This window comes from Globicephala melas, chromosome 6, assembly GCF_963455315.2.
Source record: "Globicephala melas chromosome 6, mGloMel1.2, whole genome shotgun sequence".
Lineage (NCBI taxonomy): Eukaryota > Metazoa > Chordata > Mammalia > Artiodactyla > Delphinidae > Globicephala > Globicephala melas.
Genome location: NC_083319.1, coordinates 87,844,409 through 87,863,706, shown reverse-complemented (window position 1 = coordinate 87,863,706; position 19,298 = coordinate 87,844,409). Strand labels below are relative to the sequence as shown.

The 19,298-nt window shown below is 41.7% G+C and overlaps 1 protein-coding gene across 4 annotated transcripts; it reads left to right on the top strand.

Moving 5' to 3' along the window:
- Positions 1 to 8,297: 8,297 nt before the first annotated feature.
- PRXL2C (peroxiredoxin like 2C) lies at positions 8,298 to 18,988 on the top strand. Of its 4 annotated transcripts, XM_030832908.3 has the most exons (7): positions 8,298 to 9,089; positions 9,531 to 9,599; positions 10,497 to 10,550; positions 10,718 to 10,823; positions 15,090 to 15,221; positions 15,967 to 16,023; positions 18,515 to 18,645. In XM_030832908.3, exons 1-6 carry the CDS (start codon positions 8,874 to 8,876, stop codon positions 15,981 to 15,983), a joined length of 594 nt encoding a protein of 197 aa, XP_030688768.1. In that variant the 5' UTR covers positions 8,298 to 8,873; the 3' UTR covers positions 15,984 to 16,023; positions 18,515 to 18,645. The 4 variants fall into 4 exon arrangements, with proteins under 4 accessions (XP_030688768.1, XP_030688767.1, XP_030688769.1 ...); XM_030832907.3 differs by lacking the exon at positions 15,967 to 16,023 and having other exon boundaries at positions 8,299 to 9,089; positions 15,180 to 15,221; positions 18,515 to 18,988; XM_030832906.3 differs by lacking the exon at positions 15,967 to 16,023 and having other exon boundaries at positions 8,308 to 9,089; positions 18,515 to 18,988.
- Positions 18,989 to 19,298: the final 310 nt, after the last annotated feature.

Sequence of the window (19,298 nt, the reverse complement as noted above, 5' to 3'; positions counted from 1 at the left end):
CCCAATGAAGAGCGATAACAAACAAATTACTTAAATGGAAAAAAATAATATAACAAACTATTAACTATATATAAGCAGTAACTAAGGGTGAAAAGATAACTCTAAAGAATATCCTAGGGCTGAGGAAGAGTGCTCAAGGAAGGAACAAACTTGTCAGGAGCTCCCTCCGCATGGCTAGAATTCAGTTTCTTCTGAGATGTGGATTTAGCCCATTGGATGATGGAGAAATTTGCTGGGTTTCCTAAGCCAAAGCTGGTCCATAGTCCAGGCAAGCGGGAAATACTCCTTCAGGCTGCAGGTGGGCAGAGACTACCAGATAGGCATGCAAAAGGAGCTGGGCATCAGGAGCCCACTGAGTGGTATTAAGCCTGGCATGTGTGGTGTCCACATTGGGAGAACAATAGGAACCAACCCTCCAGGGTGCAAGTGGACTGAGGCTGGCAGTTGGGTGAGCAGAGGGAGTCAGGGCATCAGGAGCCCATCTATGGGCAGTGCAGTGTGAGGCCTGGGGTGCACAGTGTTCACACTGTGTGGGCTGCAACAGGTGGTCACTGGGCCTGGGCTGGGACTGCAGGCTCACCAAGGGATTACCCGCTCCTGGATGCCCAGTGAGACAGAGCATTGCTGAAGTCCCCACACGTGCACCCCTGGTAATTGTGAATTTGGAGCAAAGTGTGGCAAACAGAAGCACATCAAAACAAGAAGAGAAGCCCTTTCTCCTGCAATGTCCCTCCAGCACCCCTGTTTTAAAACGTAGGTCTTATTATTATTCAGGTATGGTAAGGCCAAGTCAGGAGACAGCTGCCATTGAAAAGATAGTTTGTTACAGTTCCCAAGAGGAGAGAGCAGGCCATGCCACGTAGGGCCACACGGAAGCATCAGAGTCAGTCAGGAGGCAGGGGGAGTGAGGGGAAAACATGGGCAACAGCCTTTATTGTGGTTTTCATGGGAAGGAATGGGAGAGGTAGGGTAAACAGGCTTAGGATTGAGTAATTTTAGTGAGCTCCAGGGTGTAGGGCCTGCTCCTAGCTGTCTGATAACTGGCCCCGTTATAACTAGTGCAAGGGAACAGTGGCCCATCGTGTGAGAGCCCAATGAAAGAGTGGTGGAGGGGTATGGGCTCTGGATTGTTTAGTGTGCATCTGAAAGCTGTGCTTGCAGGCAGGCCTTTGCTGTCTCTAGGAACTGGCTTCTAGGCAGTCCCTCCAGGGTCAGCAAGGCCCCAAATGTCAAACCATCAGAAATACATGGTTAATACAGCCCCCTACTGACAAAATGTGTTTACTGCAAAGGAGAAATGCTTACTACCATAGAGTTAAGTAATGAAGGGTGGATTTGCAGCTGAGATGCATTCATTACTAACCAGCACAACTATACAGAGATTGATCATCCTGTTTGAAGATTTTCAACCAGTTGAGTTCAGCTCTGATTGTTTATTTATTTTTTATTTCATTTATTTTTGTCAGTGATAATATCATCTTTGGAAAATGGATCTCTCCTTGCTTTGTACCCTGTAATGGTCATTTTGGCTTTTTCCCCAGTGTCTCTTTTATTCAAATAATCAATTTAAACTAATCATGGATATTTAAGTCTTTTGCCAGAGACTGGTCTAGGGAAGGGCACGTCTAAGCTATGTTGACCTGAAACAAATAGACTTCCAGATTTTTCTCCAGAAAAGATGGGTTTATTCCAAATCAGTAGGGAATTGCAATTCTGGGCCTGCAACCATAGTGAGCTACATGCAAGTTCACCACCGCAAGGGAAGAAGAATACTTTTATAGAGGGAAAAGGAAGTTGGGAGGGCTATAAGAAGCAAAGAGTCCATGGCTTTTCATTGGCTGAGTCCTTGCCAGGAAAGGAGTCTTTCTTACAAATGCAGGGCTTGGCTATCGCTGCAGAGCATGAGAGCGCCCCCTCCTGTTTTGCCAACTCTATTTAACTCAGGTTGCTGTTTTATCATTTTTTATAGCAAATTTAGGTAAGCTAAACCAAAAGGAGAAGGTTGCTAGGGCTTCTGGGGATGAACATGTTCTATGTCTCTTCATCGCACCTGAACTAGAAAATGCAGCTCTGTTGCAACTGGGATGCATCTTGTGACCAGCCTAAGGGCAATGCCGATACAAAGGAGGATTGAACCAAGAGAACAGCTAGGAAGGAAGCCCTGATTTTACCACACCTAGAAACTGACTTGTCCCTGAATTTCCTGTTATGGTAGATAATAAATATCCTTATGATACAAAACAGTTTGAGCCAAGGTTTTCTGTCACTTGAAAAGAAAAATATCGTAACTGATACAAGTTCTCATTATACTTTATTCATACTTCTGCTATATTACTTATTGCCCTTCATCACAACTATTTATTCTGAGTTTATCTTCCCAACTAGACTACTGTCTCCTTCCCTTGAGCTTGGCTTCATTATCTTAATCTTTCTAGTTTCTAACAATGCCTGACACAGGGAAGTTACTAAGTAAATATTTCTTGACTCTGTGACTGGTTCTGCCTGTTGCATCCTGATTTCAAGGATTTGGGGCGCTTATATGAAACATAGTCTGTAGTCGTAAGCTTAAAGTGTAAAGGAAACTATAATACGTTGCAATTAATACTCCAAAAAACAAACACATTTGAGAGTAACCAAATGAAACATCCATACCAGAATTAGCCAAATTCTGTGGTGATCATTTGTGGCTTTACTCATGCTTTCTTCCTGTCACTTGGACTCTAGAACATTTTTTTAAACTTTACTTTTGGAACTAATTTTAGAAATACAGATGAATTGCAAAATAGTACAGAGCTCCTATTTACCCTTTACTCACTTTCCTCTAATATTAACATCTTATATAGCTATAATACATTTGTTAAAACCAAAAAGTTAACACTGGTACAACACAACTCACTAAAGTTCAGACTTTATCCAGAGTTCCCCAGTTTTTCCACTAATGTCCTCTTTCTGTTTCAGGATCCAATTCAGAATACCACACTGCATTTAGTTATCATGACTCCTTATCTCCCATCCGTGATGGTTTCTTGGTCTCTTATGACATTTAACACTTTTGAAGAGTATTGGTCAGGTATTTTGTAAAATGTCCCTCAAATTTTTTTTATCTAGAGCTTTTTCCATTTTTTTTTTCTTCTTTTCTGATGTCTGAAGCTTTCTAAAAATTCTTTTGTAGTAATAATAATGCCCTATTTTAGGATATTTTATGCTTTGCAGACCAACGTCACTACATTCCTTTGGTGATTCTCATCTCCACCTGGAGAAGTGACTGAGAAAGAACATTTCTCCCCATATATGGGAAAGCACTCATGGAAAGATGCTGTAAGGAGGAGGCTGAAAGCACCAAAGCACCTGTAGGAATGAAGCCTGTGAGACGGGCTGGGACTTGGGACCTGGGACCCTTTGCTGCAGTGCTTATGATCTCGGGTGGCCTCAGGCTGCAGCGGCTTGGAACAGGATTTCAGTTCCCAGCCACAGATTGAAGTCAGGTCACAGCAGTGAGAGCACTGAATCCTAGCCACTAGACCACCAGGGAAGAGTGGCCAGTGACAAGGCCCTGGCCTGTCAGCTGTGTAGAAATGAATTTCCACTTAGAGTCAGAAAATAGTGAAACAAGTGTTATGAGGAAGAAAAACAGCACATATGGGGCTTCCCTGGTGGCGCAGTGGTTGAGAGTCCGCCTGCTGATGCAGGGAACACGGGTTCGTGCCCCGGTCCGGGAAGATCCCACATGCTGCGGAGCGGCTGGGCCCGTGAGCCATGGCCGCTGAGCCTGCACGTCCGGAGCCTGTGCTCCGCAACGGGAGAGGTCACAACAGTGAGAGGCCCGCATACCGCAAAAAAAAAAAAAAAACAAAAAAAAAAACAAAACAGCACATATGTGTGGATAGACACACGGGCGGGCTCAGAGAGGGAGTCATGCCCTCCCGGTAGTTTGAATCACCTTTATGGGGCATTTCTTCCAGGTTTCCTTTGGCCAATCATCTTGCTTTGCCTGGTTCTGAGTCCGTATATGGTATATCTCAGGGTCCTCCCATGCGCACATCTCATAGCCACGATGGATTCTAGCGAAGAGGCCTATGGGTAGGTTGGCATCACTTGCTGTGGGGTGGTGCCCCCTCCCTTTTGACCTCCGAGGAGCCTCTCTACGCATGTGTAGTCAGGGAGGTCTCCTTGACTTCGAGAATGAGGAATATGTGGTCTTTTATCTCTAATCTGGGCAGGGCTCAGCTCTTCTCCAGCTCCTCAACTTGGAGTATCTGTCCACAGAGGACAAACTCCAGCTGCTCAGCCTGGGGCCCATCTATCTCCTGCCTCACTTACACCTGGACAAACATCTAGTCTAGTCCCAGCAACAGAATACAAAGAAACTATAAGGGACTAAAAATAACTGTGTATGCGCAGTTGGGGCAAAGTATGAACAACAAGATGCAAAAAAACCAAAAACCCAGCTGCCACTTCTGAGGTGTCAGGAGCAAAAGCAGGGTACTGTGCATGACCCCTGCACACAGCACCACCAAGGGGGTGGCAGGCCACCCACACCACCCCTTCCACCTGACACACGGGTCCGCCCCTACCCTCACCCCATTTAAGGGATCATTTTGTCCCAGCTCAGGGAGCCTGTTACTTGTTTTCACTCCCTCGTGCTGCAGCACCAGTCCCAATAAAGCCTTGTCTGAATTTCTTGTCTGGCCTCTTATCAATTTCTATTGATTAAAGAGTCCAAGAACCCAGGTCGGTAACACCTGGACATGAGGTCAGTGAACTGGACCAGGCCTGAAGGGAGCTGGGCTTGAACTTGTAAGTTACCCTAAGAGGGTCAGATTCCTTACCTCCATGGGCGTAAGTGGTTTATAAAATGTCTTCCAGTACTAAAATCCTCTATTATCTGTGTATTTCATTTCTCCTGCTAATATTGCACTCTATTGACACTAATCCTTAACAGCTAATAATAAAACCCAAAAGTTGCCTTTCAGAGATAGCATTCTACTGTACTTTCTTCTTTCTTAGACAAAGGGAGCAAAGTGAAACCTTGCTCTCTGGGCAAGGCTCTCTTCAAAAGGCTGATAGGGTATATTGGCAACAACTTATCCCTTTAGCCTAAGTTACTTCTCAATGAATTAACCTCTTGGGAGACACATGCCTTGTTTCAGAAAACCAAGGTTCATTAGTGACAGTAGCGGACATGAATTCACCAGGAATGTACTATTTTCAGACTGAAGTACAGCTGCAGAACTCAGCCAGGTGTGTGGGTGATAATGGCATACCAGAAACATAGTGGAGGAGAACAAAATGAAAAATGAAAGGCTCGGGAGTGGGGAGGAGGGTACAGGGAGAAGTACAAGAGCATAAGGACAAGCAAAAAGAAGTTTATCCATTTATGAGTATTTATTGGGTACTCTCTATGTTCCAAGCTCTGTGATAGATGCTGGAGATATGCAGAACAAAATGGACATGGACTTGTTTTCGGGGAGTTTATACTCAAGAAATGGACAAGAAGGGCAAGGGAGGGATAAATTAAGAGTTTGGGATTAGCAGATACAAATTACTATATATAAAATAAATAAACAACAAGGTCCTACTGTATACCACAGGAAACTATATTCAATATCCTGTAATAAACCATAATGGAAAAGAATATGAAAAAATATATATACATATATATGTATATATATATGTATAACTGTATAACTGAATCACTTTGCTGTATACTAACACAACATTGTAAATGTAACTAAACTAACACAACATTGTAAATCAACTATACTTCAATAAAAAAAGAAATGGACAAAAACCAAATAATTATTTAATCATAACTGTAACAAATGCTTTTTAAAAAAAAAGTGTGCAGTGTACCAAATAACCGGAAGTTAGGAGGTCAGGAAAATTTGGTAAGTTGGAATATTTGATGGTCTGGAATATATGATGTACCAAGTAACATATTCCCAGGTTCAACCAGGAAGTTTTGGGGAGCTTTGACCAGTTATTGGTCACAGTGTGAAGACAGTGTGGTTAGAGTCAGTGGTTAGCATCTAAACCAAGGAAACCTGGGCATCTACTGTCAGGTGAGGCTCACCTCTGGAATAATCTGAATGAAATAGAGCTGGCTGGGTGTTAGGTTGATGGGTTTCTGTGGACTGGCAAGCCTGCAGTTGCATACGTCCTCTGAGCTCTGCCCTGCTTGTTTCAGACAGTGGGGAACACCATTTCTGTAAGGCACTGTGACTACCTTGCTCCCATTCATACTCGATCCACGCCAGATGGTGAAAGGTCTCTTAGCGCCACCCTATCTTGCACATTCCATGCATTCACCAATCAGACAATATTCATGGAGGCCTACAATGTGTCAGGCCTTGCGCCAGTCTGCGAAGATATTACAGTGCTGCAGAAGGCAAGGAGCTTACTGCCTGATTCAAAGCTTTCCAAACTTTCTTGGTTCACAGTAGTTTATTACTTAGTGTCAGCAGTTTATTCACAACACCCTTAGGCCAAAAGAAATTCCTATCAATTTCTTTTATTTGGAAGTTAGATCCAAACAACTTAATAAGTATTTATGTCTGAACAACTTAGTAGCTATTTGAAGATACAACTATAAATTAAAAGAAAAAGTAATATTTTTATTTCATCCCAGAGTGTGCCTGCCTGTTGGACACTGCACAACTTCTCCAATCTTGGAATCAGACTGGACGTCCCCAACCTCATTCCCTAAACACAGTGATTTTTGTGCGGTTTTAGGTTTTTTTATAATTTTTAAATTTTTTTATTTATTTTTGGCTGCATTGGGTCTTCGTGGCTGAGTGTGGGCTTTCTCTAGTTGTGGTGAGCGGGGGCTACTCTTCGTTGTGGTGCTTGGGCTTCTCACTGCGGTGGCTCCTCTTGTTGCAGAGCACGGGCTCTAGGCACAAGGACTTCAGTAGTTGTGGCACGTGGGCTTCAGGAATTGTGGCTCACGGGCTCTGGAGCGCAGGCTCAGTAGTTGTGGCGCACGGGCTTAGTTGCTCCGCAGCATGTGGGATCTTCCCAGACCAGGGATCAAACCTGTGTCCCCTGCACTGGCAGGCAGATTCTTATTCACTGCACCACCAGGGAAGCCTGTGCAGTTCCAGCTTTTTATCACAACTGTTAGAAACCCAACTTGGCAAAGATATGACATTATTCAAAGAAATATAGTAGAAAAGAAATGTAGTCTAATGTGAAATCGTGAACTATCTCCACTCACAAGCTGGGTGTCAGGAGGATAACCTCTGCTTCCCTCAAGTATTTAAAATATCCTGCTGTGCCCCTGAGAGTGCATCTGTGGCACCCCAGCACTGGTGGAACATGACTTAGAAACAGGTCTATGGTTAGAAATGTCCAAACCCACAGCAGAGTTTCTCAAACTGGGAGCACTTAAATGTGTGTTCAATAATGTATGTCTTCACACAACTGAAAGCCAGAGGATTCAGGATCAGTCTCTCCTGCACTTTGTGGCAGAGTGAAATTGGTCACTTTTACCTCACTAGCACTCTGCCCTTGATAAGTGTGATCCTGAAGGGGTTCCACTGGACAAATACCATAAATAGAGGATCGTATTTTCTGAACCACAAATCCAGAAACAAGGGTGGGTGAACTTATAAAGACAAAGAACCTAAATGTTGTCTGGTTCTGCCCTGGAAGACTTGGACACATGGTCACCATCTATGAGAAACCCCAGTGCAAGACCAACCTCCAAGTCCAGCACGAGCTGACTCTCACAGAGCCTGCAGAAATTCCTAAATTCCTCTATGCCTGCTTGCCTGCAGCCTGCCCCAGGAGAAATTAAGGTAGAACAGAGCCATTTAACTCCATCTTCCTCATCCCTCTCAATCCATCATTTACACACACACACACACACACACACACACACACACACACAGAGTTATATCACTTGAGGGGCCTGGTAAACAGCTTTAGCAAGAAAAGTCTGAAGAAAGGACATGAACTCCTGAAACACCCTAGCACATTTATAAATAGATTTATTATACCTGCTCTTAAAAAATATAACTGAGGGAATTTTCTCAAGTGATAGCAATGGTCCATATTTTTATAGGATTGTGGATAACGGGTGGATAATCAGGCAAAACTCAACTGTGGACAGATGCACAGATTCTGACAGAGTAAAATAGAATCTAGGTGGTGGATATAGGAGAGTTCCCTGTAAAATTCTTTCAACTTTTTGGGCATGTTTTAAAATTTCCATGATAAAATTTTGGCAAATTTTTAAATTTAAAAATTTAATTAAAAAATAAAATTTAACTCCACTTAAGATTTGTACATTACACTGTATGTTAATGATACCTGCAAAAAAACAAAAAAAGCACAAGAACTGAGGAGGGAGTGGGTTAAAAACAGACTAGAAGGTAAAACAAATCTATCGGATCATAAATATGGATGTGCTTGGTAACGGGTTCTCTTGAACAGATAAGAACTAACTTTGACCCAGGCGGCTACGGAGAGCAGGGGTTGCTTTCTTCCTAATTAACTCCTTTCTCGGCTTGGATCTCTCTGTCTCTCTCTCTACCTCCCTACCATGAATGGCTGAGTCAGAAAACGCGACAGCGGTTCCGTACCTTTCCGGAGCTTCGGAACCACCGGAGATGCGTACAAAGACTTGCCGAGTCCTAACCTGGAAGACAACGTGTGCGCCCCGGATCGACCCCGCGCGCCTCACTCTCGCCGGGCGCCACAGCGGGTCTGCACCTCAAGCAACTCCGCGCCGTGCGCCCCGCTCCGCCGTGCGCCCCGCCCCACCGTGCGCCCCGCCCCGCCTGTACGGCCCGCTCCTTACGGCCAGCTTGGGTAGCGACCCGGCCCACCAAAGATTCTGACCCCCACCCTCGCGAACCAAGGGCCCGCGGATGCAGGGCGCGATGGCCGCCCCATCCGTGGCCCCGGTCACGCGGCAGATCAGCGGCCGCGCCGCCCCAGCCGCAGTCCCAGACCCGAGCGGCCCCGAGAGCGGGCAGTCCCTGGCCGCCGCCGTGGCCGACCTGCCGGTGCTGGACGCCTCCGGGAGGCGGGTGCTGTTCGGCGCGCTGTTCCGGGAGCGCCGGGCTGTAGTGGTCTTCGTGCGGGTGAGCGCGGGGTGCGGGACGATCCGGAGCAGGTACCTCACCCGCAGGCTGGGACGGAGGTTGCTTCCACGGCCTACGCTGAGGGGTGGTTACATCGGGCCCCTGGACGGGTCCAGGGCCCGAGAGCGGAGCCCGCCGGGCCTGGCCCTTCCCGTGTTCATCCACTAGAAGCTTCCGGAATGCGAACTGCTCCTCTCGCTTCCTTGAACGGGAATGGAAAAGCAGCCCGCCAAGCGAAGGCCATTTTCTCAACGAGCGAAGAGGCCTAGCACAGACTGGGTGCGGCCTAATTTCAATGCATGTTTGGGCGCCCCGACACCTCTTTCTACCCGTCTTGGGTGTTGTGTTAATTAGCATCACGCATAATGAAGTACTTGGCCCTTTCTGACCCCGGGTGTGTTAGTTGCTAACTTGTCCTTCTTGCCCATATTGGGATTTCAGCATTTCCTGTGTTACATCTGCAAGGAATATGTAGAAGATCTGGCCAAAATCCCCAAGAGTTTCTTACAAGTAAGTTTCCTGAGAGTGAGCAGCAGCGAGCCCCGCTTCAGGGCGGCCTGGTGAAAATCACCTGCCATTTATAAGGAGTGCAACGGGATGAGGTGCGGAGTGCACCACCTCTCCAGCGCAGACACTCACAAACCCAGATTCTCACCATCCCACACATCTCTCCAACACCTCCAAAAAGGGGAGGCACGCGTTAGAAGTCTATTTCTGGCCTGTTCATTATTGCCTGGTTGTAAATATACTAACCATAATAATAATTTTGATGTTACCTAATAACCTGCCTGTTCTCAAATGTTGATTGATAATGACCAAAAACAGAAATGCTAAAAATATTTCCTTCCCTTTATTTTTGTAATAAAGATACTCCAAATAGTTGTTCGTTATAGGAAAATACTAATATATCCTAAAGGTGAAAATTTGTATTGTTAATGGAATGCATGTTCCACATTGGTCTGACAACCACATACAGGTGTGTTTCTTCAGGCATATAGAGGTTTGTCCCCAGCTGAGCTTTTGAGTGACCGCATTGGGTAGATTTTGTAAAACTAAGATCTATTTTCAGCAGACCTTATCAATTGAGATGTGAAAGAATAAAATTGTCTGATTAAATAACCCTACTTTAATAGTTTTTATTCTCGTTTAATGTATGCCTTTGGGGGAAGTGTAGAGAACTACTGACTATATTGTTTTGAAATTCTTACTTAGCAAAAGAATTATCTGAATTAATTGAACATTTTAGCATACATCTCTTTGCTTTGACTCACACAATTTTGCTCTTTATACCATTCTTCTAGAAGCCTATAGGTGGCATTAGAATGGAACAAAAGAGTTGGATTAGGGGAAGTTGTATGAAACATGTGATTTCCAATAATATGTACATGTCTTTTTTCTCTCCTAAAGGAAGCAAATGTCACTCTTATAGTGATTGGACAGTCATCCTACCATCATATTGAGGTAAATATATAGCAAATTGAGACTCTAACAGGTTAAATCTCTTTCAGACGTAAAAATTATATTATTTGAATCACTAAATGTAGGCTAAATTTGCTAAAATTAAGTCAGATTATCACTATTTTTCTCCATTTCTTTTTATTAAAATTCTAACTATATTCTTTTTTCAGCCTTTCTGTAAACTGACTGGGTATTCTCATGAAATCTATGTTGATCCTGAGAGAGAAATTTATAAAAGATTGGGAATGAAAAGAGGTGAAGAAATTGCCTCCTCAGGTAAGACATGATATGTCTCAAGTAGAAAACACTAATGGTGTATTTCACATTTCACATATGCATATATATGCATAGGGGAACAAATGGTAAATTCATAAATCAGCCTGCTTTTTATGATTCTAGTAAGTGATCCAGATTCATGAGACTCTAAAAGATTCATTTGTTATATGTAATGACATGGAAGGCTGTTGGCGAAGTACTAAATGAATGAAAAATGCAAGTTGCAGAGCAGTGTTGTTAGTATGATTCCATTTTTGTAAAAATAAAAACCATTTTCATAAAGATCTATACTATATATGTGTGAAATGAAAAATGTTTTAAAAGATATTGCAATGATTACCCCAAGGCATGGGAATGAGAAAAATGGTTTTTGAATTTTTTACAATAAGTACATTTTACTTTTGTAATTACAAGAAAAATAATATTGCTTAAGTTAATATATTTTCATACCTCAACACCATGGCTTTGAATGCTCTATGTTCTTTAATAGATGAAATCTTAGTTTTCATTTAAAGCCCAGCTCAAAGGGGCTCTTAATAGCTCTTCAAGCAGAAGCAATTGCTTCCTTCATTGTATTTTAATAGCACCTTGTACTCGATTATATACTCTATAATTGCACTTAAGGTGGTGGGTAGTATAGTTAGTTGAACAGTTTGATGTTTTATTCATCTTTATATGGTCCATATTCCCTGCCCTTACACAATTCTTTACAATTAAGTGTATAATAAGCTTTAGGTGAACTATTTATGTGTATATTAGGTAGAAAGACCTTGGCTTCTGAAACACCAAATAAGAGAACTCAACTTGAACTCAAATCACTTATTCTCAACAAATGCTGAGAATGACACCCATGGCACCCACTGTGTTGGATGTTCCTGGGAGGACTGTGATAAAAGACACAGCCCCTGCCAACCCAATGCTCATAATCTACTCTGGGAGACAGAAGCAAACAGTCAACTATATTACAGGTTAGGGCTCATAAAAGAGGAGAGCATGTACTGGCAATACCTATAATGCAGAAATGCCTATAACACCAGAATTGCACAGGGAGAGAAGAATCTGGAAAGGCTTCTTAGAGGCGGTGTTGTCTTAAGCTCATTCTTTAAGGAGTTAGCTGGGTGAAGTGAGGCTGGGAATGGTGCAGCTGACAGAAAGTAGCACGCACAAAAGCACACAGGTATGAAAAAATGAGACTGTTGGAGAATTGCAGTTCCCTGTGTCTGGCCAGAGTCTAGGAGCCAGTTGGGGGATTGTGTGAGCCAGGGGACTGAGTCTGGGAACATGCCAAGGAGTTTGGATTTGTTCTGGAGGCAGTGGGGGAGTCATAAAAGAATTATATTTAGTGGAGAAGTGATACAGTCTTGTTGCCAGGTGGAGGAGCAATTGGAATGTTCCAAACGGAAGTCGTTGATATTCTTGACAAGTTTTTAGTAATAGTCTAGAAAGAAATGACACGGCCTGAAGTAGGGATGCAGAGGGACAGATCACAGAGCTACTTATGAGGTAGAGTTGACAGGATCCCTTTACTGAAGTTTTTAAAGAAAGCAACCCAAACTTTATTAAAACCAATGATGAGGTAGCATAAATACAGAATTTGCTCTTTTTTCCCCCTCTCTTTTTAGTATAGGAAATTGCAACAGTACAGATTGTGAACCTTTGTCTTTGGTAGACTGTTTTCCTGTGCTATAGCGGAGTCTCAGCATGTGTAAGGTCTGTTTGTCATTTAGCCACCTTAGATATAAGCTGTGGGTTTCACTTTAGTAACACCTCACCATCCATTGCCTCAATAAAGATGTGGAATTGCAAAGAAAACAGTTGCTTGTGATTATAAGAGAGAGTATATTTAAATCATTTAAACTCCTTTGATCTGTGTTAAAGTACTGTATTTCCAAACAGAAAACATTAGGTTCTCACAAAATAATTTTTTAAAGTTCCTGCCTGAAAAAGTACAGATCTCAGAATCAGTTTCAGAATAATCCTACTTGAAAATTATGACACTGAAAATAAAATATAATAATTTAAAGTTAATGGGACAGTTTATAAAGACAAAGTGGAAGAAAATAAAGCCACTAAATTCAAGGGAGTAATGGGTTTACCCAGTATTTCATTTTGCCTTACCATAAGCCAATTTATGGTGTTAAATCTACAATGATTACTGTAGACAGCACGTAAGCACAAGGCAGAAAACATGCCTCTTATAATACTTACTTAATCTAATGTTTCAAGTTAAAATTCTGGTCTTGAGTCCAAGAATCAAACTAAGCGAAAAAAATGAAAAACAAGAGTTTTACACATAACTAAATTCATACTAGCAAAATTAGATTGTGCTTTACAGCAAAGATTGTGAAATTCTAGGTTGTGAAATCTTCTTCAATTGAATTTCTAAAATTTCAGAAGTTAAATGACCCTTCTTCAGACGTGAGGAGATAGTTTGGATTTAGGAACATCTATTTTAAGTGTAAAATCCTAAAAAGCAGTAAACTTTAGTCCTTTACCCATGTCTCTAAGCTAATGAGCCTGTATTTGTTTCTTGGTGAGATGAATGTCCATCCTAATATAAACATGAAAGAAATAGAAAAGTTGGAGAGATGAAGGAAATAATAGGTATCTGGAAATATTAAGAAATCGGGCAGGTCAAAGGCAGCATAATCATCAAAATAAAAAGCAAAAAGCACTAGTAGGAACCGACTGCAGGGTTGAGGGTTGAGCTCTGTGCTGTGACCCGGCAGGAGAAGATGAAGGGGACTGGTAACTGCTGTACACTGGTGGACATGCACCCGGAGGGGCAGACGGTGGGTAAGAGGACCTGGGCCATGGTGTCTTGCTGCTCAACCAGTCATTCTCTGGCCTCAGAACTGGTGGAGTCCAAAATTTAAAAAAACTAAAAAGACATAAAAGGCAGGGATAGGAAAAAGATAAGTTACAAGAAAGGTAGAGACTGAGCTTCTTTACTCAAAGGGAGTGGAGGACTTCCCCGGTCGCGTGGTGGTTAAGAATCCGCCTGCCAATGCAGGGGACGCGGGTTCGAGCCCTTGTCTGGGAAGATCCCACATGCTGCAGAGCAACTAAGCCCATGCGCCACAAATACTGAGCCTGCGCTCTAGAGCCCATGAGCCACAACTTCTGAAACCATGTGCTGCAACTACTGAAGCAACAAGAGAAGCCACTGCAATGAGAAACCTGTGCACCACAACAAACTAGAGAAAGCCTGCGCGCAGCAACAAAGACCCAACCCAGCCAAAAATAAATAAATAAATAAAATATTAAATTACTTTTAAAAGAAAAGGGGGTGGGGGAGTGGAAGTGAAGTATCAGTTACTGTGAGAAAGGAAATAGACAAACTGACAGCCAAGCAAAGATGGAGTGGTAGCTATAGTTGCTATTGTTACAGCTAAACCGCAAAGTCTCAGTAGCATAACGTGGGAGAAGGTTCTTTTTCTTTCACATTTCAAGAAGGGTATATCTATTGCGTGCTTGTCCAAGCAGCAATTCGGGGACACAGTAGGAAAGACTCAGGCCCTTTCTATCTTGTGGCTCTGCCATTGTCAATCCAGACTTCGAAGGATGTAGAAGAAACATGGAGAATCACTCCCTGAGAGGTTTTTAAGAGGTGCCCTGGAAGTGGCACACATCATTTTACTCATTGGTTAGAGTGTAGTCACATAGCCGTACCAAACTCCAGGAAATGTTTAGCTGTGGTCCCAGAAAGAGGAAACGGGTTTTGACAAGCGTATAACAGTCTGTGCCACAATGTCTCCTGAAGAGGAATGTAGTTATCTATTAGTTGGTAAGAGACTAAACAGAACACAAATGGGGAATTAAAAAGGAAAGCACTACCAGTTTGACAAGTCTGTAGCTGACATTTTTCTGTGGGAGAAAGTGATCTGGGTCTGTCATCAGTTCTTCCTTTAAAGCAGTAGTTCTCAACTGGGAACAATTTTGACTCCTCCCCCCAGGGGACATTTGGCATTGTCTGGAGACATTTTCAGTTGTCACAGCTTGGCGAATGGTGGCTGCTACGGCATCTAGCAGGTACAGAGAGCAAGGATGATGGTAATCACCCCACATTGCACAGGACAAAGAATTATCTGGTCTAAAACATCAGTAGTGAAAGGCTGAGAACTGTTCTTTGAAGGAAGAAAAAAAGACAAGTCAAAAGTAAGATGACACATAAGAAAGAGACTGTTTTCTAGAAATACTAACATTATCTTAATATCTAATCAAATATAAAATGACAACGTCTAAAGACAATTCCTAATATTTCAGGACAGAGCCCCCATATAAAATCAAATATACTCTCAGGAAGCATTCGGAGCCTGTGGCGGGCAGTGACTGGCCCTCTTTTTGATTTTCAAGGAGATCCAGCTCAGCAAGGTGGAACACTCATTTTAGGTCCAGGTAAGCATCAAAGCCCAGCTTCAGCAGTACACTTTTCGTGCTTTTTAGAAGTCCAAAGGCCATCCACTTTCTTCATAAAATAGCCACCATGTAAAGACGGGCAACTGGACATGCTAACAGTCAGGGTGCTGTGCTTTCATAGGGGTCATCGTTTGTTTTCAAATGCTCCTGTGTATTTTTGATGTTTGTTTACTGGATGTAATGTGGCCATGATTCTCTACCTGAGTGATTCCAGGTATTTGGGATAGAAGAAATCAGCAGTGGTTTGGTGACTTCTATGTGGCTATAACACTCTTTAAAAATTTCAGTGGAGGTGAACGTTTTCAAATGGGAGAAGACCATCAAGAACTTTTTTTTATCAATAGAAGAATCAAATCTAGTTATTTATATCTAACAAAACTAGCAGACTTGCCCTATGTCAGAAAGCAAGTCAAGGGGAATTCCCTGGCAGTCCAGTGGTTCGGACTCAGTGCTTCCACTGCAGGGAGCGTGGGTTTGATCGTGGTCAAGGAATTAAGATCCTGCATGCTGAGCAGCATGGTCAAAAAAAAAGGAAGCAAGTCAATCCCAGGGGCAGCTTATTCAGCAACAGTTACTCTAAGCTGCATCCTTTAAATAGCTTTCTTTTTTTATTATTTAATTTTTATTCTATATTGGAGTATAGTTGATTTACAATGTTGTGTTAGTTTCAGGTGTACAGCAAAGTGATTCAATTATACTTATAGCTATATCCATTCTTTTTCAGATTCTTTTCCCATATAGGTTATTACAGAATATTGAGTAGCGTTCCCTGTGCTATACAGTAGGTCCTTGTTGATTATCTATTTTATATATAGTAGTGTGTATATGTTAATCCCAAACTCCTAATTTATCCCTCCCCCCCCACCTTTCTCCTTTGGTAAGTTTGTTTTTGAAGTCTGTGAGTCTGTTTCTGTTTTGTAAATAAGTTCATCTGTATATTTTTTAGATTCCACATATAAGTAATATCATATGATATTTGTCTTTCTTTGTCTGACTTACTTCATTTAGTATGATAATTCCTAGGTCCATCCATGTAGCTGCAAATGGCATTATTTCATTCATTTTTGTGGCTGAGTAATATCCCATTGTATAAATGTACCACATCTTCTTTATCCATTCATCTGTCCATGGACATTTAGGTTGCTTCCATGTCCTGGCTATTGTAAATAGTTCTGTAATGAACATTGGGGTGCATGTATCTTTTTGAATTATGGATTTCTCTGGATATATGAACAGCGGTGGGATTGCTGGATCATAAGGTGGTTCTGTATTTAGTTTTTTAAGGAACCTCCATACTGTTCTCCATAGTGGTTGTACCAATTTACATTCCCACCAACAGTGTAGGAGGGTTCCCTTTTCTCCACACCCTCTCCAGCATTTATTGTTTGTAGACTTTTTGATGATGGCCATTCTGACTGGTGTGAGGTGATAACTTCATTGTAGTTTTGATTTGCATCTCTCTAATGATTAGTGATGTTGAGCATCTTTTTGTGTGCTTTTTGGCCATCTGTATGTCTTGTTTGGAGAAATGTCTATTTAGATCTTCTGCCCATTTTTTTATTGGGTTGTTTTTTTGATATCGAGCTGCATGAGCTGTTTGTATATTTTGGAGATTAATCCTTTGTGGGTTGCTTTGTTTGGACATATTTTCTCCCTTTCTGTGGGTTGTCTTTTCATTTTGTTTATGGCTTCCTTTGCTGTGCAAAATCTTTTAAGTTTAATTAGGTCCCATTAGTTTATTTTTATTTTCATTACTCTAGGAGGTGGATTCAAAAGATATTGCTGTGATTTATGTCAAAGAATGTTCTGCCTGTGTTTTCCTCTAGGAGTTTTATAGTATCCAGTCTTACATTTAGGTCTTTAATCCATTTTGAGTTTACTTTTGTATATGGTGTTAGAAAATGTTTTAATTTCATTCTTTTATATGTGGCTGTCCATTTTTCCCAGCACCCCTTATTGAAGAAACTGCCTTTTCTCCATTGTATATTCTTGCCTCCTTTGTGGTAGATTAATTGACCATAGGTGCATGGGTTTATTTCTGGGCTGTCTACCCTGTTCCATTGATCTATAAATAGTTTTACTGATCAATTTGTACCACCTGAAATTCCTTTGGCTTCCCTCTACAAAATGGTTGGGCATTGGATCTCTACCATGTTCAAGTATTGCAGTCAGGAACAAACACCCAAAAAGCCTGGATCACTGTGCTGTAAACTGATTTTTCTTGGTTCTTCTTCATGTTTAAAACTGTTCATATTAGTGAGTGTAGCTTCTACAGGTTATAAAATTAACATTTACTTTAATAAATTCCAGATGTCTATAAGGAAGTCTTTAGAAGGAGGATTTTGACCAACTATCATAACTTTTTTGGTTTTTTACAGCTGGAACACTATAGCTAGCTAAAATCTTTCATTTTATTTAATCTCCCTTTCCCTCTCTCTTATGAATTTACACTAGTTAGACTAGTCAAAAAAAAAAAAAAATCAAAGTAAACAGAACACAGACTATAAATTACGACTATTTGGGCTTCCCTGGTGGCGCAGTGGTTGAGAGTCCGCCTGCCAATGCAGGGGATGCGGGTTCGTGCCCCGGTCCGGGAGGATCCCACATGCCGCGGAGCGACTGGGCCCATGGGCCATGGCCGCTGAGCCTGCGCGTCCGGAGCCTGTGCTCCGCAATGGGAGAGGCCACAGCAGTGGGAGGCCCACGTACCGCAAAAAAAAAAAAAAATTACAACTATTTTATTTGAGCAGATAAAAGAATTGTGAACATCTAAGTGTATTGTAACTGATTGTCTTAATGCCCTTATTTTTTTCAGCCTCTTTTGGTCTATGGTTATAATGTAGATAGCCTATTAAACCAGTATTTGGGAGTGAATTTTTTAAGGAAGTGATTTATTCTATTATTACATTTAAGAAACAGATGATTTTCCAGCTTGATATTTATGCTAATTCCATATTCTGCCTGTTTGACAGGATATTTTATTTAATTACATTTAATAAAACCTAACAGACGGTTATAATTTAAGAATCTTTCCCGTTGGATCTCATAAAACATTACGTATTAGCCTTATTTAACGATAATTTTTGTCATGCTTTATTACCTTAATTAAAAATTATTATGTCATTATATAGAGAATATTATGTACTCCAGGTAAATAATGTTTTCTTTTGGACTAATTTAAAGTTAAAATGCTTCCTTGATTCTAGTAAGCAATAAATCTAATGAATAGCACTGCATGTCAACCTTTACCTTTTATTCTTATTCTCTTCTAGGTAACAACATCCATTTTATACACTGTGATAGGAATAGGTTGGATCACAAGCCCATCAACTCTGTTTTACAGCTTGTAGGAGTTCAGCACGTGGACTTTACAAGCAGACCTTCAGTTATCCATGTGTGACATTACAGACTCTGTCGCTTTCAAATGGACCTTGGGATATGACCTGAATTGTGGGAATGTAGTATACTTGTGCAGTGCCTAACTTGTTGGCTCTTCCCAGCCTTTGAGGAGTTATGAAACCATAAAGAGACCATGTACCACCAGTTGAATAGCATGCTGAGAGGCATTAGTTGTCAAAAATGTGATATATATTTATAATTTTATAGCTTTTGAAGTTTTATTTTCTATAAAAATTTTTGTAAAAAAATTATTTTATTTTTGTAAAATAAAACTTTAAAAGCTATAAAATTATAAATACCATTCTTTATTTTACATTATGATATATCCATTCAATGAAGGTTTTTTTGGCCATTAAAATCATAAATTCTTTTTTTTTTTTTTTTTTTTTTCTTTTTTTTTTTTTGCGGTACGCGGGCCTCTCACTGTCATGGCCTCTCCTGTTGCGGAGCACAGGCCCTGGACGCGCAGGCTCAGCGGCCATGGCTCACGGGCCCAGCCGCTCCGCAGCATGTGGGATCTTCCCGGACGGGGGCATGAACCCATGTCCCCTGCACCGGCAGGCGGACTCTCAACCACTGCGCCACCAGGGAAGCCCTAAAATCATAAATTCTTATAAAGAACATATAAGGAGAAAGGGAAGCAACCCAAGACCATTT